Source organism: Orycteropus afer, unplaced genomic scaffold (assembly GCF_000298275.1).
Source record: "Orycteropus afer afer isolate SDZICR_OR568_19922 unplaced genomic scaffold, OryAfe1.0 scaffold00083, whole genome shotgun sequence".
Classification (NCBI taxonomy): domain Eukaryota; kingdom Metazoa; phylum Chordata; class Mammalia; order Tubulidentata; family Orycteropodidae; genus Orycteropus; species Orycteropus afer.
This window is the reverse complement of record NW_006921670.1, coordinates 6,555,957-6,572,614: the sequence shown is the minus strand read 5'-3', so window position 1 is coordinate 6,572,614 and position 16,658 is coordinate 6,555,957. Positions and strand designations below refer to the sequence as shown.

The window sequence follows — 16,658 nt, the reverse complement described above, 5'->3', positions numbered from 1 at the left end:
CCGTGGGTGTCAGCGTGGAAGTGTGCTCACGGGGCTGGCCGTGGCTCACAGCGACCCCGTGGGTGTCAGCGTGGAAGTGTGCTCACGGGGCTGGCAGTAGCTCGACTCTTGGAGGCAGATTACCAGGCCCTTCTTCTGAGGCACCCCTGGAGGGACTCAAACCGCCAACCTTCTCAATCAGCAGCTGAGAACCTGTCTGTGCCACCAAGGAAACCAGGGAGGAAAAAACAAGGGGCCACACAGACAGAGGCTACATGGAGACGCCAAATGGCTGCCACATGACAGCAGCAAGTTAAAATCAGCTCCCGTCCAAGGAGCAGGAAGACGGTTCACGAGAGGCCTCCTCCAATAACCGGGAATGAATGTTTACTGAAGCCCTGCCGGGGCTTCACTCGTATCCCCATCTGCCCTGCTTTACGGATGAGTGAACTGGGGCTCAGTGGGTGGGTAACTTGCTCCAGGTGACTTAACTAAACTGGGCCTTAAACCCAGACCTGTCCACTGCCATAGGCCACACTCTCCAACTATGTTCTCCTTTCCTCGCTGAACAGGCACTGAGCTCCCAACCCAAAGCACCATCCTTAACATAAAATGCTCAAAACAGAAAACCAAAACCACTGCCCTTGAGTCGATTCTTACTCACAGCGACCCTATAGGACAAAGGAGACCTGCCCCATAGGGTTTCTAAGGCTGTAAGTCTTTATGGAAGCAGACTGCCTCATTTTTCTCCTGTGGAGCAGCTGGTGGGTTTGAACTGCTGATCTTCTAGTTTGCAGCCAAGTGCTTTAACCACTGCACCAGCAGGGCTTCTTTAAGATGCTCAAAGCTGCCTGTTTGTTGGATGAGAGGCCCTACCTACCTCAGACACTGTGCTAGTCCCAGTCAGTGTGGGAGGCAGACACAGATACACATAAATGTGACTTCAAAACTTTAATGTTGGCGTTTTGACACTGGATGTGCGATTAGCAATAGCAGCAGAGTCAAATTTGCATTCCCATAATAAAAGCAGAGCCCTTCACGTTTTTCCAGACACACGGTGTCAAGAAAGAAACTCAGTGACCACAAAAGCGGCTACCTGTGGATGTTCCACCATGAAGACCAGCTACTTTCAAATGGAAGGGGAGATGTCTTGTCTTCTCCTCCTTCATGACATAGGACAAAACACGCTGAGGCTTGAAGTCTGTGCTCTGAAAAACCATCCCATGGGTCGAATCAAAATAATCTTTCATCTTAGTTAGCTCATCCGTCTATGTTCCGAACTTGAGCAAAATCTGGTTCTCTCCCTCATTTCGCTTAATTAGAAAGGAAGGATGACACCTTCAATTTTAACTTGAGATGTCAACTCCTTGTATAGACTAAGCAAAGCTGAGGGACGAGGAGAGATAATGTTCCACACCCTGAGTGTGGGTTTCAGGTTAAGAGAGGCACACGTGTCATTTCAGAGCATCAGGAAAACTTGGTTTGGAAAAATAAAATAAAATCTAATCTCTACCCAAAAGAAACAGGACCACCTCAAAGCTGACACACCTAGCCTTGTTCCTCATCTCCCTAGTTATTTATAAAGCGTTTTCTGCTATTGTGCCTGAGCAAGGAATGAGACTGGTTTTAACTCAGAGCAGTGGGTTCTGAGGGATCCAGGGCCGAAGTTTTCACCAGCATCTCTCTCACACACTGGCCCTATTTAACTTTCTAGCTCTCAAGAGACCACTGAAAACCAACATGTCTGAATCAGAAAACTAATTTGTAATTAAAAATTATAGTAAGGAAAAAACAGCTCATCATTTTCCCCTGATTTGGCTGACAATTCTATTCTTTCCTACTAAATAAACATACTTCATTTTGTCTTCTATGAAGGCAAGAATTACATCAGAATGAGCTATTTTTTAGCATTCATCAGAATGAGTTAGTAACATTTAATAAACATAAATTTTAGCTTTTGTCTCACTATACTTATACCTATCTCTGGGAGCTTTGATAGCATAGTGCCTAAGGCATTTGACTGCTAACCAGAAGGCTGGTGGTTCAAACCCACCAGCTACGCCTTGGAAGGAAGGTTGGGCAATCTACTTCCGTAGTGATACCGCCTCGGAAACCCAAGGAGCGGTCGCTATGAGTCAGGGCCGACTCAAAAGCACATAACAACAACAACAACCAACCTATCTCTGTCCCAGTATCATATTTTGGGTACATATAAAAACCCACTGCCATCAAGTCAATTCAGACTGAAGGTGACCCTACAGGACACGGTATAACTTCCCCATAGGGTTTTTAAGGCTATAAAATCTTTATGGAAGCAGATTGCCTCATCTTTCTCCTGTGGAGCAGCTGGTGGTTTTGAACTACTAACCTTCTGGTTAGCAGCCCCATACTTTAACCACAGCGCCACAAGAACTCCTACTGGGCACATCTAAACTTGTATTATCTTTAAAATGCTAAAATTTAGGAAGAAACTAGTCTATAAAATAAATAGTCTATGCCTAAGGCACTTGACTGCTAACCAGAAGGCTGGTGGTTCAAACCCACCAGCCACTCCTTAGAAGGAAGGTTGGGCAATCTACTTCCACAGTGATACTGCCACAGAAACCCCAGGAGGGGTCGCTAAGAGTTGGGTCCGACTCAATGGCACTTAACAACAACAACAACTACAGCCTCATCTCCCTGAGACCAGAAGAACTAGATGGTACCCAGTTATCACTACGGACCATTCTAACAGGGGCTGTGACAGATGGACCCTGATAGAGTGGGGGAAAAAAACACAGAAGAGACCTCAAATTCCTAAAAAAATAAAATATGATTTACTGGACTGGTTAAGACTGGAGGACTACCCAAGGGTACTGCCCCAAGATATTTTTCAAACCTTGAAATCAAAACTAACCCGAGGTCATCCTGTAGGTAAATAATAGATGGGATCAAAAAATAATGACTATCACTCATAAATACTGTGCTCCTTTAAAAAATCACCTATATGTTAAAATGCCTGAGCGTAGTGCCTAAGGCACTTGACTGCTAACCAGAAGGCTGGTGGTTCAAACCCACCAGCCACTCCTCGAAAGGAAGATTGGGCAATCTACTTCCGTAGTGATACTGCCTCGGAAACCCAAGGAGAGGTCGCTATGAGTCAGGTCTGACTTGACGGCACCTAACAACAACAACATGGCCCCTAGCTGCCCTTCATTTCTGGAATTGAACCCACTCCTGTGGCTTCTAGCCAAATAAAAGACAGGCATATGAGCTGAACATTTACAGTACATACACTCCTTGGAGATAACAATAATGGGAGAACAGAAGGGCTGTGTATGCACGGGGAGACAGCTCAGGCAGCAGGAGTGCATGGGAGGGAAGGACATAGGGAAGAGGTAACTATGGGGAGAAAATGGGAAGAGAGCTGTTACGTTGTGGGGAATTGAAGTCAATGTCATGAGACAATCTGTGTATGAACTGCTGTTTGGAAAATGAATTTGCTCTGTGAACTTTCACCCAAATCATAATAAAAAATAAAAAATCACCTACATGAGACCAAATGGTCAGCAATGACTTTAAAACAAAGATGAGAATGTGAAAGGGAAGGGAAACTAGATGAATGGCAATGGAACAACCAGAAGGGAAACAATGAGAACATTCATGCACTCTGAAGAAGGTAACCAGTGCCACTGAGCAGCCTGTGCAGAGAGCGCTGAACGGAACCTAAACTGCCATGTAAACCTTCTCCAAAAACATACTGCTATTTTTAAAAAAATGCTAAAATGTAGGCTTCATAACGTACCTTCCTAGATAAATCTACAGTAAATGAAAACAAAATAATGGGGGGGGGGGGCACCCGTCTAGATGTCACAGTTCTAAAGACCAATGTCTTTGCTCCCAGCTTCTTCTAGCTCGGCTAGAAAGACAGACACATGAAAACGATTTAAGTGGTGGGGTGGCTCAGGGTCCGCTCCCCATTAACTTGTCAACGGGACAAAAGTTAGTAAGGAGTCAGAAGGCATAACCACCTGAGACCTCTTGGTGTCACTCGGCAGAAGCAAACTGCCATCGTTCACATTGAATGTCCGGGTCTTGGTTTTCACAGGCTCGTTTGTTTCCCGATAAAGCCTTACTGGGGAAGGCCTTATAGCCTTCTGGACCAAGTTATAAACGCCGACAGTGAGTGCTATGTCTTTGCTGAGCTTAAACTTCAACCTGAAAGAGAAAAATCAAGAAGTATGGACTGAAAAACTATACTTTCCTTTCTAAAATTCCTTCATGGCACTCAAGCCTTATTATGTTTCATTCCCTCCAATAATCGTAAACAAGCTTTCAGAATGCACATACAATGCACCGCAGTTTGCAATGATACCATCTCAGGGTATATGATATGAAAGTTCATCTCAAAATATCTTAACTACTTAAAATAACGATAAATAACGTAGCACAACAGTGACAGCTTTTACTGAGCACCAACTACGTGCCTGGCACCACACCCATCACTTTACAACTACTTTCTCACTTAATTTTCTTGAGAACCCTTCAAGGACAGGTATCCCCCACTTTTTGAAAGTCTGCTTTATGCTGCTTCCCTTTGACAAAAGACCTACACTAGTACCTGTTTCGCTAACAGAAAGAATTTTCACTTCGAGGAAAAAAGAGGAAATGTGAAAGGCACGTTCAGCATTTGTTTTGCAGTGAGTCCCATTAGAGAGTGAGCAGGGAGAATGGTGTCGCCAGGCTCCTTCCAGGGAACCACACTCAGCATCTCAGCACCCAGCCGTCATCGCCGTGAACTGTGCCTGTGTGCCACTTTGGTTTTCTGTTGTCTGGTATGATTTGGTAGGTTTTTTGGATCTGAGAATACTTAAAGGTTTTTTACCATATTATCCACTACCAAAAAATCAAGGGCAACTGCTTCTGCGTGTCACACCACCACGGCTTCGGAAACGACTCACAGGAACACCCTGCTTTCAGGCAGAGGCGGAAGCTTGTATTGTATTATCACCTCTAGTTTCTGCTTGTCTAGCACCCCTTTCCCCTTCTTTTAATAATGAAACCCCATATATTCTTTGGCAACTATACCTTTCCCCCACTGCAGTTTTGGAGGACAGTTAATCGAGATGTGGTAATAAAAAACTCACATTCAAATTCAAGAATGTCTACCCCACAGCTTCCAGACTTTTCTGACATACTGCTCCAGGATATTTCTTCTAACACCTTAAACAGCTATCAGAACTTCTTGAAAAAGTTTTCTAGTTTTGTAAAAATGTACACAATACTGTGAGAAAAAGCAAAACACAAAAATAACCTATGCTACGTATTCTCTTCAAGCTTAAGTGGAACATTATCCAGGAAAGCGCATATGCTGAGCCACAATACAAGTCTCAACACACACACACACAAAGACTGCAGTCACACAAAGGATGTTCCCTGACCACAGCGGAACCCAGAGATCAACACACAGAGAAACCCGGGAAAACCCCAGTATTTGGAAATTAAATCACACGCTCCCAGATAATCCCTAAGTCAAAACACAAAACACAAGAGACATTTTTCAAACAATGTTTAACTAAATGAAAATAAAAACACAACGTACCAGATGGATGTGATGAACACACCAACACGTAGTGGTTTCTGGGTTCCTAGGTATCACCCCCAATTGTCTACAGGCTGAGGAAACAGAGCTGACAAGAGCAACCAACAAAAGAACTATACAGTCTGCAAAAGCAACTTTAAAACACTGCTGTGTCCTCTGAATTTTAGTGCCCACGACAAAGCACTGGTTAGCTGGGTCTACTGTGTGCTGAGGCTTTAAGTGACCTTGGTTCTGTTTCTGACCCAAAACACTGACTCCATCACTCCCTCCACCCATCTTACATTTTCACATTCACAAATGATTTTTCAACCTAGAACATGTCATAACACCAAGTTACAATAAAGTTACAGTATAATGATAACTTTTGGCCACAGCCAACCACCCTGAGGGAGTGAACTGTTGGACCCGTAGGCTCGGGATCAATGGGCCCAAGGACATCAAGGTCAACTGGCATAATATACTACACAAAAACATCATTCTACATCCTACTTTGGTGAGTAGCGACTAGCGTCTTAAAAGCTTGCAAGCGGCCATCTAGATGCAATGATGGGTCACCCCTTGTCCAGAGCCAAGAAGAATAAAGAAAACAAAAGACATATGGAAACAATTAGTCCAAGGGACTAGTAGATCATGTGGACCTCAGCCTATATAACCATGAGACCAGAAGAACTAGATGATACCCAGCTACCACTGTCAACCACTTGAAAGGGATCAGTGCAGGAGATCCTGGATGGAGTGAGAGAACAACATGGAAGAAAATACAAAATCATAAAAAAGACCAGGTTTACTGGTCTGATAAGAGTGTGGTGAGACCCCCAAGACTACAGCCCCTAGTCACCTTTCAAGCCTGGAATTGAACTCATTCCCGTGGCTTCCAGCCAAACAACAGATAGGCACATACGGTGACCACCAGGTAGGCACGCTCCTTAGAACAATCAGCCATGGGAGAGCTCCAGGACAGCGCATAGGGAGAGAGCTCAGAGGGCAGGAACGCTTAGGAAAGGACGACACAGCAGAAAGGGAACCACAGGGAAGAAGTGGGAAGAAAACTGTTAATATTACAGGAATTATAATCAGTGTCATGGAACAAAATGTGTATGAATTGTCTGAAAAATGAATTTACTCTGTAAACTTTTACCAAAATCACAAGAAAAAAAAAAAAAGTTACAGTATAGTATCACATAGTTTGTATCATACCTTAAAAAGGAAAATGTGGAAACCCATGGTACAAAATAAGTTGCTTAATATGTTTAATTTCATGTGAAGTGTTTTAAGGTTAACGAATTCTACTAGTACACAGCTTTTAGCCTATCTCAAAGGCTTGTTATAAAGTCAACAAAGAACTTAGGCACACAATAACCATGCAATAAAATTACACTATTATTTGATTATTATTTGCTTTGGAGTTGTAATGCTGGCAAAGAATACTGACAGCAGCATGGACTGCCAGAAGAACAAACAGATCTGTTCCGAAGGAAGGGCAGCCGGAATGCTCCTTGGAAGGAAGAATGGCCAGACTGGGTCTCACCTACTTTGGTCATGTTGTCAGAAGGGACCATTCCCTGGAGAAGGATATCATGCTTGGTAGAGTGGAGGGTCAACAAAAAAGGGGAAGGTCCTCAATGTGATCGATTGACCCATAGCAGCAACAATGGGCTCAGGTATAGCAAGGATGTGAGGCTGGCACAGGACCGGGCAGTGCTTCGTTCTATTGTACACGGGGTCACTATGAGTCGAGGCCAACTCAATGGCACTTAAAAACAACACATTATTTGATTATAAGTAAGAATATGCTGAATAATTCTCTAGGCCTTAGCGCTAAGGGATTGTTACTTCTCAAACATCTCCCAACATACTATCCATATCAAATATCCCATAATCATTCTTCCACGAAATAATAAAAATAGCCAGCATTTATAAATAATTCCTATGTCCAAGCACTATGCCTGCATGATCCCATTTGATTCTCATTCAATCCTATGGGAGGAACCTTTGTGCTCCCATCTTACTGAGGCTCAGACAAGTTCAGAACTTACCCCAGGTCACAGAGTAGAAGGATCAGACTAGAATCCACCTAATCTGACTCCAGTACCTACATTTAACCACTGCTTTATCCTCCCTGCCAACCCTACCCAAGTGTGGGGTAGACTTAAGGATCCATTAATTCAGGAAGGGTGAAGAAGTGACAGAGTGCTTGGTTGAACAGGAAAGGAACGTAATGACAAAACTGGACCAATGAGTGGGGTCATGGTTTCTTTAAGATCATTTCTTGGATTTTCTAGAACTGCCAGTGCAATATTAAAAACACTCAAAAATGACCAAAGGTCAGGAGGGTCATTGACGAAACCAGTCTAAAATGAAAGCTGAGAGCTCTTAGGAAGAAACATCGAGGAGCACCTAGAATTCTAATACCAATGTTCTTTTTTTAAAAAAACAAAACATAATCTGATGAATTGGTTCCTATGACTGGCAAGTTCATGAGAAATCAGAATAACATAATTTCAACAATAATGTGAATTAACATTTCCTGAGTTTCTGCTACCTTCCAGGCCCCGCTGTATAACTGTTTTTCATTTAATTCTCATTACAACCTAACGACTCAGCAGACGCAAACATAGCAGACCATGAGGAAGACACAGGACGGGGGAACAGTGGCTCTGTTATACGTCAGGTCGGCCCGAGTCAGAGCCAATGAGAGCGCAAGCTAACCACTACTGCATCAGGGAGGTGCTACTGCTCTCCTCAATTTACAGAGCTGTTCACCTCAAGGAAACGGAAGCTTGTGCTGGTCTGGAGAAGGACCATATCGGCTCTTTCCAGAGAAAAGAGAAATAAGCGGCTTGTGCCATCCTGAAATAAAGCAAGTGTTTTAGAGAACCCAGTGAAGCAGCACAGCCTGCAGCTAAGGAGCCAGGAAGGTCAAAGCAAGGAAGTGCTTTTGACTCATTGGGGGCCTGGTGGGCGCTTAACCCAGGCTCAGAGCACACCTGCTGAGCGCGCGCTTCTTGGTCTCCTTGGCGCGAACCTTCTTCAACAGGTCTTCCAGTTTGCCTGACTCCTCAAAGTAGACCCCTGTGTCCTCACCCTCTGCGACACTGATGATATCTCTGTAGAACAAGGATATGTCAAAGCCGCCTCGCTTCTTCAGGTGCATCAAGTCAAGGGAGACACCTGTAGCAAGGAGAGACAAAAGTGCAGGAAAAAATCAATTTTCCTATCTTACTTAGCAAAGTGTGTTTAAGCACTGTGCTCTTTCTTTTTAAAGAATTATCTACGTGAGGTCAAACTGACAACAGCAACTCGTAAGATTGAATGGGAAGCTTAGGGAGCAGTGAGTTTAAGATAATGGTGTTGGAATAACTGGAAAAGGATAGCAAAAAGGTAGCACAACTTGAAGAAGGTAAGTAATGTCACTGGATTGTACATGTAGAGATTAAGAAATTGGTACATCTTTGCTGTGTATACTCCCACCCCCACCTCTCCCAAAAAAGCATGCAACATCAGAATAAAAGTATCCCCACCCACCCCCCAAAAAAAAGATTTTCGCTAAGTGAGAGATTTTTTTTCAGTTAAGCTCAAATATGCCTTGGAAAAACTCCCAAAGAACTAGATTGAGTAGGAAATAATTTCAGGACTCAGAAAAAGTGGCTGAGGAAATCCAATGCTTCAGATGACTCATTCAATCATCCACATTCAAGGCAGCAACAAAGCTAAGACTAGCTCCCTCTGGTAGAGCCCTTGACAGCTAATGGGATAGTCATTTCAGTGTTAATGTCACCTGGATGTGTTCCCCTGGCTTCACTTTATTCTTTCATTCTACTCTGAATTGTGAAAAGCAAACACTTGGCATCAACTATAGAGAAGCAGTCAAATTAAGTGCCAATTTCCATCTAGATGCAATGATGGGTCTCTCCAAGAATGGGTCTTTCCTCATCCACAGCAAAGAAGAATAAAGAAAAACCAAAGATGCATGGAAACAATTAGTCCAAGGGACTGGTACACTGAGCGATCCTCAGCCTATATACTCCTGTGAGTCCTGAAGAACAAAATGGTGCCCGGCAACCACTGTCAATCACTCGGAGGGGGATCTATGTAGGAGATCCTGGATACAGCGGGAGAACAATGTGGAACGAAACTCAAAATCATTAAACAAAAAAAAGGACCAGGTTTGCTGGTCTGATAGAGCCTGATGAAACCTCTGAGACTATGGTCCCTAGCTGCCCTTCAGGTCTAGAATTGAACCCACTATTCTGGCATCCAGTCAAACAAAAGACAGCATGTAAGCTGAGCATTTACATTAGGTAGATACACTCCTTGGAGAGATCAGTCACGGGAGAATAGAAGGGCTGTGTATGCACAGGGAGACAGCTTGACAGGCAGGAGTGCATGGAGGGAAGGACACAGGGAAGAAGTGGCTATAAGGAAGAAGTGGGAGGAGAGCTGTTGCATTGTGGGAGACTAGAGTAAATGTCATGAGACAAAGTGTATGTGAACTGTTGTATGGAAGATGAATTTGCTCTGTAAACTTTCGCCCAAATCACAATAAAATTTAAAAAAAATTAAAAATTAAGTGCCAACTTAAGAGACCACTCAAAGGTGGCCCACCTGTGTCACGGAGATCAGCAGCTTTGGTCCTGGCTCTACTGGCTTTGGCACTGTCATTGCCATGGGGGTCATCTTCATTGGTGAACAGCATGATCCTCTTATGACTCATCTTCAACTGGACGTCACTGAAGAGGTTGGCACAGACCCACAGCGCTTCACTTACTGAATAGTCAGATCCATGGCCAATCAGGTCTTGGAAATGTTTCTTCCCCTCCTGCCCCTTAAACTGGTCAAGCTGTAGCACTCGTCTAGCACCTGATCCAAGGCAGGGAGTCAGACGGACAGAAAAATCACCACAGTGTCAGTGCTGCCTTTACCACAAGAGCAACAGAAGAGCCTCAGGTCCCCTTCTCACCCCAGGGCTGCTGAACCTACAGAGCCAAAGTCCACATCCCAGCAAGAAGCCCCTTCTGCAGGACAGCATAATCCCGCATAATCCCAGTCAGTCAAGGTGTAATCGCTTCTTTCTCCACAGCCCTCTTCGTTCATGGTAATGACAGGCTCACGTAAGGGAAAAACTGTTCTTAAAATATCAAGGAGCTCTGTAGTGGTTAAAGCATTTGGCTGTTAACTAAGAGGTCAGTGGTTGCAACCCACCAACTCCTCTGGGGAGGAAGGTGAGGTAATCTACAACCATAAAGATTGGAAACCCAACAGGGATAAAAATATTACTTACCTGGATTATCCAACTCCTGTAAGACATAAATATTTTTGAAATTCACTGAATTTTTGTCTTTCTCAGTACCATAGAACACCACTGCCAAGAGATCCCGGTCACTGCTTATGATCTTGCTGGTGTACACACTCAGGATGCACTGAAAAAAGGAAGTAAGAGTTCAGTTCATTACTTACCACTAAACTGAAGTCCTGTTCTATGGACGTCTATGAAATCAGGTGACTTCTATGAAGTCAGGTGCTCTATGATCCCTACCTTCAGGAAACTCATAAATCAGTGAGAGTGGGGGGCATATACATCAAGCTGTAACAGAAAGCAGAGTGTCAGTAACAGACGTGTAAACAATCCTTACTGGGTGGCACAAAGGGTTAAGTGCTCAACTACTAGCCAACAGGTTGCTGGTTTGAATGCACCCTGACATGCTTCTGAAGACAGGCCTGGCAATCTGCTTCTGAACGGTACCGCCTTCAAAACCCTACAGAACAGTTCTATTCTGCACACTTAAGGTGGCCATGAGTCAGAATCGCCTCAAGGGCAACTAACAACTATAATAAGTGAGAGGCTTAAAAACGTACCTTCTCAGGGAGAGGACTCTGCTACAGGAGAACAAGGGGGAAAAGAAAACAGCCCTGCAGTGGATCCACATGGGATCAAATTGACGGCAACTCTAAAGAGTACACAGGAAACGGAGGGGGCAGTGAGGTTATGCTAATGCAGGAAGGACTCAGAAAAGGAGGATGAGTATAACCAAAAACCTCACAAGACTTGGTGTTGTGGTTCCCTGGTGCCGCTCTGACAAGAATACACCACAAATGGGATGGCCTTAACAAACAGGAGTTTATTTTTACAATTTGGAGGCTTTAAGTCCAAGTTCAAAGTGCCAGGCTCTAGGGGCTGGGTGGAACCCCCTCAGCCTTGGGGTCCAGCTCTGCCTCCTGCTCCCGGCCCACTGGAGCTAGAGGTGTTTCTTCACTCAGACAGCTGCAGGCTGCTGAGGCTGAGAAGCCCCGAGGCTGACAAGGAAAAAGGCACAGTCCTGATGTTACCAAACCACACGGCAGGCCATTAACTTAAGTCCATTGTAAGTCCCAAGATCGGCAGAGCATGGCAGGCTGCTGAACAACGACACGGCTACATGCAAGGTCCAAGCGTGCCATAGGCTAGAGACCATTCTCAAAGCTTCTCCTTATATACAAGAGGCAGACCACATCCCAAAGGCAGCTACTCAGCTGCCTGTGGTAGATCCCACCATGGAGTTGACTGCCAGTCTTATCATGGGGAACAACTACCACCAGCTGCCCTGCCACTCAACCAGGCCCAGCCAAGTTGACACATAAACATAACTACCACACTTGGTTCTTGGTTTGGTGGTTTAGGGTCATGGTTTCATGGAACTAGTAACATGTTTAATGCTTCTGTTCTACCTCCTAATTCTTTACGTAGAGCTTGGGGTCTTAAAAGCTTGCTAGCGGCCATCCAAGGCACAACAATTGGTCTCTATTCACCTGGAGCAACAGAGGGAGGAGGAGAGTCAGGCATAGAAGGAGGAAATGGAATGTGTGGTTAACTACCTCCGTAAACAAATGCCTCCTTGGCCATGAGATCAGAAGACCTGGATGGTGTCCAGTTACCATTACTGAACATTCTGATCAAAGATTCAATAGAAGAATCCTGATCAAAAGAGGAAAAATGCAGAACGGAATTTCAAATTCTCAGCAACTCTAGACTTCTTTGGAGCCCTGAAGACTGCATGAGCCCCTGAAACTACTGCCCTGAGATAATCTTTAAGCCTTAAACCAAAAATATCCCCTGATGGCTTCTGAAAAACAAACAACAGTTTAGCTTAATTAGTACAATGTCTGCCTTGAGCACCGTGCTCTTTTAAGAACGATCTCTATGGGATCAAACTGACAACAGTAACTTGAAAGGTTAGACAGGAACCTTAGGGGACAGTGTGTTTATGTTAATGGAGGAAGGAAAGGAAGGTGAAAATTGTTACACAGAATGTCATCAATGTCAACGATTGTACGGGTAGTACAAACTGTTGAAATGGTGCCGCTTTGCTATGTGTTTTCAAAAAAACAATTTAAAAAAATAAATAAATAAAAGCTCTGTAGTGCAATCAGAAAATCTTAATGTTTGAGTCCCCCCAACACTACTTACTTAGTTGTTTAAGTTTAGACAGGTCATTTAATGTCTCCTTGACTATCCTGACACCAGGAAACAGATTTATGTATATAAAATAATTAAAATCAATCCATAAGTACTAACGGCATCCTTTCAAATAAAATTTGCTTAATTAACCAATTAAAGACATCAGTATTACAGTCACAGGAAAGATCTACTATCCATTCTTATAAACCAGTATCAGCATCTGGTAAATCACTGTCTCATAAGCGTTGGTCAGTCCTTAGGAGCCTGTTCAATTCTGAGTGAACTGACAAAACTAAATTTCAGATCCTGCAAAGCTGAGGAATAAATGTACTGTGGTAATCCCCTACCTCAACCCCACCCATGTCCAGCCTGAGCCTCTAACCCACCTTCTTCCACAGTCACTCTCTCCTTAAATGCAGAACCTACATTATGTTTAGTCATAGAATCAAGGACTTTTTTAGTTGTGGTGTCGGCGAAGAACACTCAAAGTACCATGGACTGCCAGAAGAACAAACAAATCTGTCCTGGAAGCAGTGTAGCTGGAATGCTTCTTAGAAGTTAAGAACAGACAGGTTTGTCTCACCTACTTTGGTCATACTGTGAGAAGGGACCATTCCCTGGAGAAGGCTATCATGCCCGGTAAAGTAGAGGCAGTGAAGAAAGGAAAGACCCTCAATGAGACAGACTGACACAGTAGTTGCAATGATAGGCTCAAGCATAGTGAGGACGTGGGTCGCTATGAGTCAGAGCCAACTCAACGGCACCTAACAACAATACTACAGCTTTTCCAAGGTCTTCAGGCTTCAAGGGTTCCATAAACCTTTTGAAATTACACATAGCTGCCATCTAGAGGCAATGATGGGTCTCTCCTCGTCCACAGCAAAGAAGAATGAAGAAAACCAAAGATTCATGGAAAGAATTAGTCCCAGTGACTGGTACACCATCTGATCTGCAGCCTATACGACTATGAGACCAGAAGAACTAGATGGTGCCCAGCTACCACTGTCAACCACTTGGAAGGGGATCTATGTAGGAGATCCTGGATAGAGAGGGAGAACAATGTGGAACAAAACTTAAAATCATTTGGGGGGAGGAAAAAAAGGGGGACCAGGTTTGCTGATCTGATAGAACCTGGTGGAACCACTGAGACTAGGGCCCCTAGCTGCCCTTCAGGTCTGGAATTGAACCCACACCTGTGGCTTCCAGCCAAACAAAAGACCAGCATATGAGTCGCACATTCACCTGAGGTAGATACACTCCTTGGAGAGAAAGATTTATAACACCTATTTTTTTGGGACACAATTCAATCCATAACATGGTTTTAACACATTTTGGGGGAACTGTTTTACTTAATAAAAAGGTATCTTACCTGGATGCTCATATCAAAAGGACTCAATTCATCTTGATCCTGAGATTCAAACATGGCCCTGGAGGCATCAACCAAGAAAATCAAACAATCTCTTCCTGAGTATTTATATTCACCTATAGGGGAAAAAAATGAAATATCTGTCCTTGTGTTCGTGTATATCATTCACATAAAATAAACAGAGGAAGCCCACAAGACAAAAATGCAGCCTGATGAATAATTATAAGGTAAACACCCTTAAAACCACCACCCACATCAGGAAATGGAACCATGCCAGTCACTGCAGAAGACCTCCACATAAACATACTCCCCACCCCCATAAAAGTACCCCCTCAAAGAGTAACTACTATCCTGGCTTTTGGTAATCACTTCCTTACTTTTGTATTTCGTTTTGTCATACGAGTGTATATCCCTAAACGTTAGTTTTCTTATTTTTTAAAACATCTTTGAAGCCTCTTTATCTGTAGATACTCCCTCCATCCTTTTTCCCTTGCAATTTATTTGCTGAAGAATCAGGAAATTGTGTCATGGAGTTTCCCATGTTGTGGATTTTGCTGACTGCATCGTTTTGGTGTAGATTAATAAATTCCTCTCTCCTTTGTATTTCCTATAAAGGGCCTACACACAGGCTTAATCTGATTCAAATTTTTATTTATTTGTTGCATGACTATACCATGTTGTTCTTGTTATGTGCCGTTGAGTCGGACTTGACTCATTGCAACCCCTCACTGGGTTTCCGAGGCAGTATCACTACAAAAGTAGATTACCCAACCTTCCTTCCCAGGAGTGGCTGGTGGGTTTGAACTACCAGCATCCTAGTTAGTAGTCAAGTGCCTTAGGCACTACGCTACCAGAACTCCTGAGTGGTTGTGTTAGAGTGGTAGTTATAGTAACTTTTCTCTTTATTTTTTATATTCCCTATTTTTTTTCTTACTTTGAATAAAAACATTAAAATATATATATATATATATATATATATATATATATCCAGGAAGTAAATTAATGAGAATGTAGATTACATGTACCCCTTTTGTTCTGTTTCTCTTTGCTCTATGTGTTACTGTGTTGTCTGAATGTAACACTCCCAAACCTGGAGGCTGACCTCACCTATTGCTGTCTATTTCAACTAAAAGTGAACCTATAGGACAGAGTAGAACTTATTGGAGCTCAATAGTTGTCAATTTACCAGAGCCCAGCAGTTTCATTTCATTTTACCTGGATACACAATCAGCACCCATGGAAGCAGCAATAAAGAAATTAGACGTCATATTGCTCTTGGCAAATCTGCTTCAAGGAACTTCTTTAAAATGCTTAAGAGCAAAGACTTCATTTTGAAGACTCCAGGAAAAAAAAAAAAAAACTCACTGCCTTTGAGTCAGGTTCCGACTCAGAGCGACCCCTCCTTGAGTTTCTGAGGCAGCATCTCTACAGAAGTGGATCGACCAATCTTCCTTCTGAGGAGTGGCTGGTGGGTTTGAACCGCCAGCCTTCTGGTTAGCAGTCAAATGCCTTAGGCACTATACCGGTTACCTAGTGCCACTCTGACAGGAATATACCACAAATGGGATGGCCTTAACAAACAGGAGTTTCTTCTTACAATTTGGAGGCTTTAAGTCTGAGTTCAAAGTGCCAGGCTATAGGGGCTGGGTGAAAGCCCCTCAGCCTTGGGCTTCAGCTCTGCCTCCAGCTCCTGGCCCACTGAAGCTAGAGGCTTTTCTTCACTCAGCTACTGGCTGCTGAGGCTGCCAAACCCAAGGTTGACAAATAAAAAGGCACAGTCCCGACATTACCAAACCATACAGCAGGCAATTAATTCAAGCCCACTGTAAGTCCCCAGGTCAGCAGAGCATGGCAGGCTGCTGAACAAAGACACGGGTATATGCAGGGTCCAAGCGTGCCATAAGCTAGAGACCATTCCCCAAGGCTTCTGCTTGTATACAGAAAGCAGACCATATTCCCTAAAGCAGCTACTCAGGGTCTCCCAGCAGACTCCATTGTGGAGTTGATTACCAGTCTCATCATGGGGAATACTACATCCAGCTGCCCAGCCACTTAACCAGGCCCAGCCAAGCTGACACACAAACTGAACTACCACAGGCACTATGCCACCAGAACTCCCCTTTGAAGACAAAGGTGCACCTAACCCAAGCCATAGTATTTTGCAATCACTTCATATGCATGTGAAAGCTGGACAATGAATAAGGAAGACTCCAGAAGAAATGACACCTTTGAATTGTGGTGTTGATGAAGAATACCGAAAATACCTCGGACTGCCAGGAGAATGAACAAATCTGTCC

At 43.7% G+C, this 16,658-nt stretch overlaps 1 protein-coding gene across 1 annotated transcript in view; it reads right to left on the bottom strand.

Annotated features, from left to right (window-relative positions):
• Window positions 1-16,658, bottom strand: part of XRCC6 (X-ray repair cross complementing 6) — a 32,653-nt gene that overhangs the window by 15,413 nt on the left and 582 nt on the right. The window contains exons 2-6 of the mRNA XM_007941711.2: window positions 14,365-14,477; window positions 10,842-10,980; window positions 10,166-10,420; window positions 8,548-8,731; window positions 3,990-4,176 (exon numbers count right to left, since the gene is read on the bottom strand). Coding sequence (XP_007939902.1) covers window positions 3,990-4,176; window positions 8,548-8,731; window positions 10,166-10,420; window positions 10,842-10,980; window positions 14,365-14,477 — 878 coding nt within the window. The remainder of the gene's footprint in view (window positions 1-3,989; window positions 4,177-8,547; window positions 8,732-10,165; window positions 10,421-10,841; window positions 10,981-14,364; window positions 14,478-16,658) is intronic.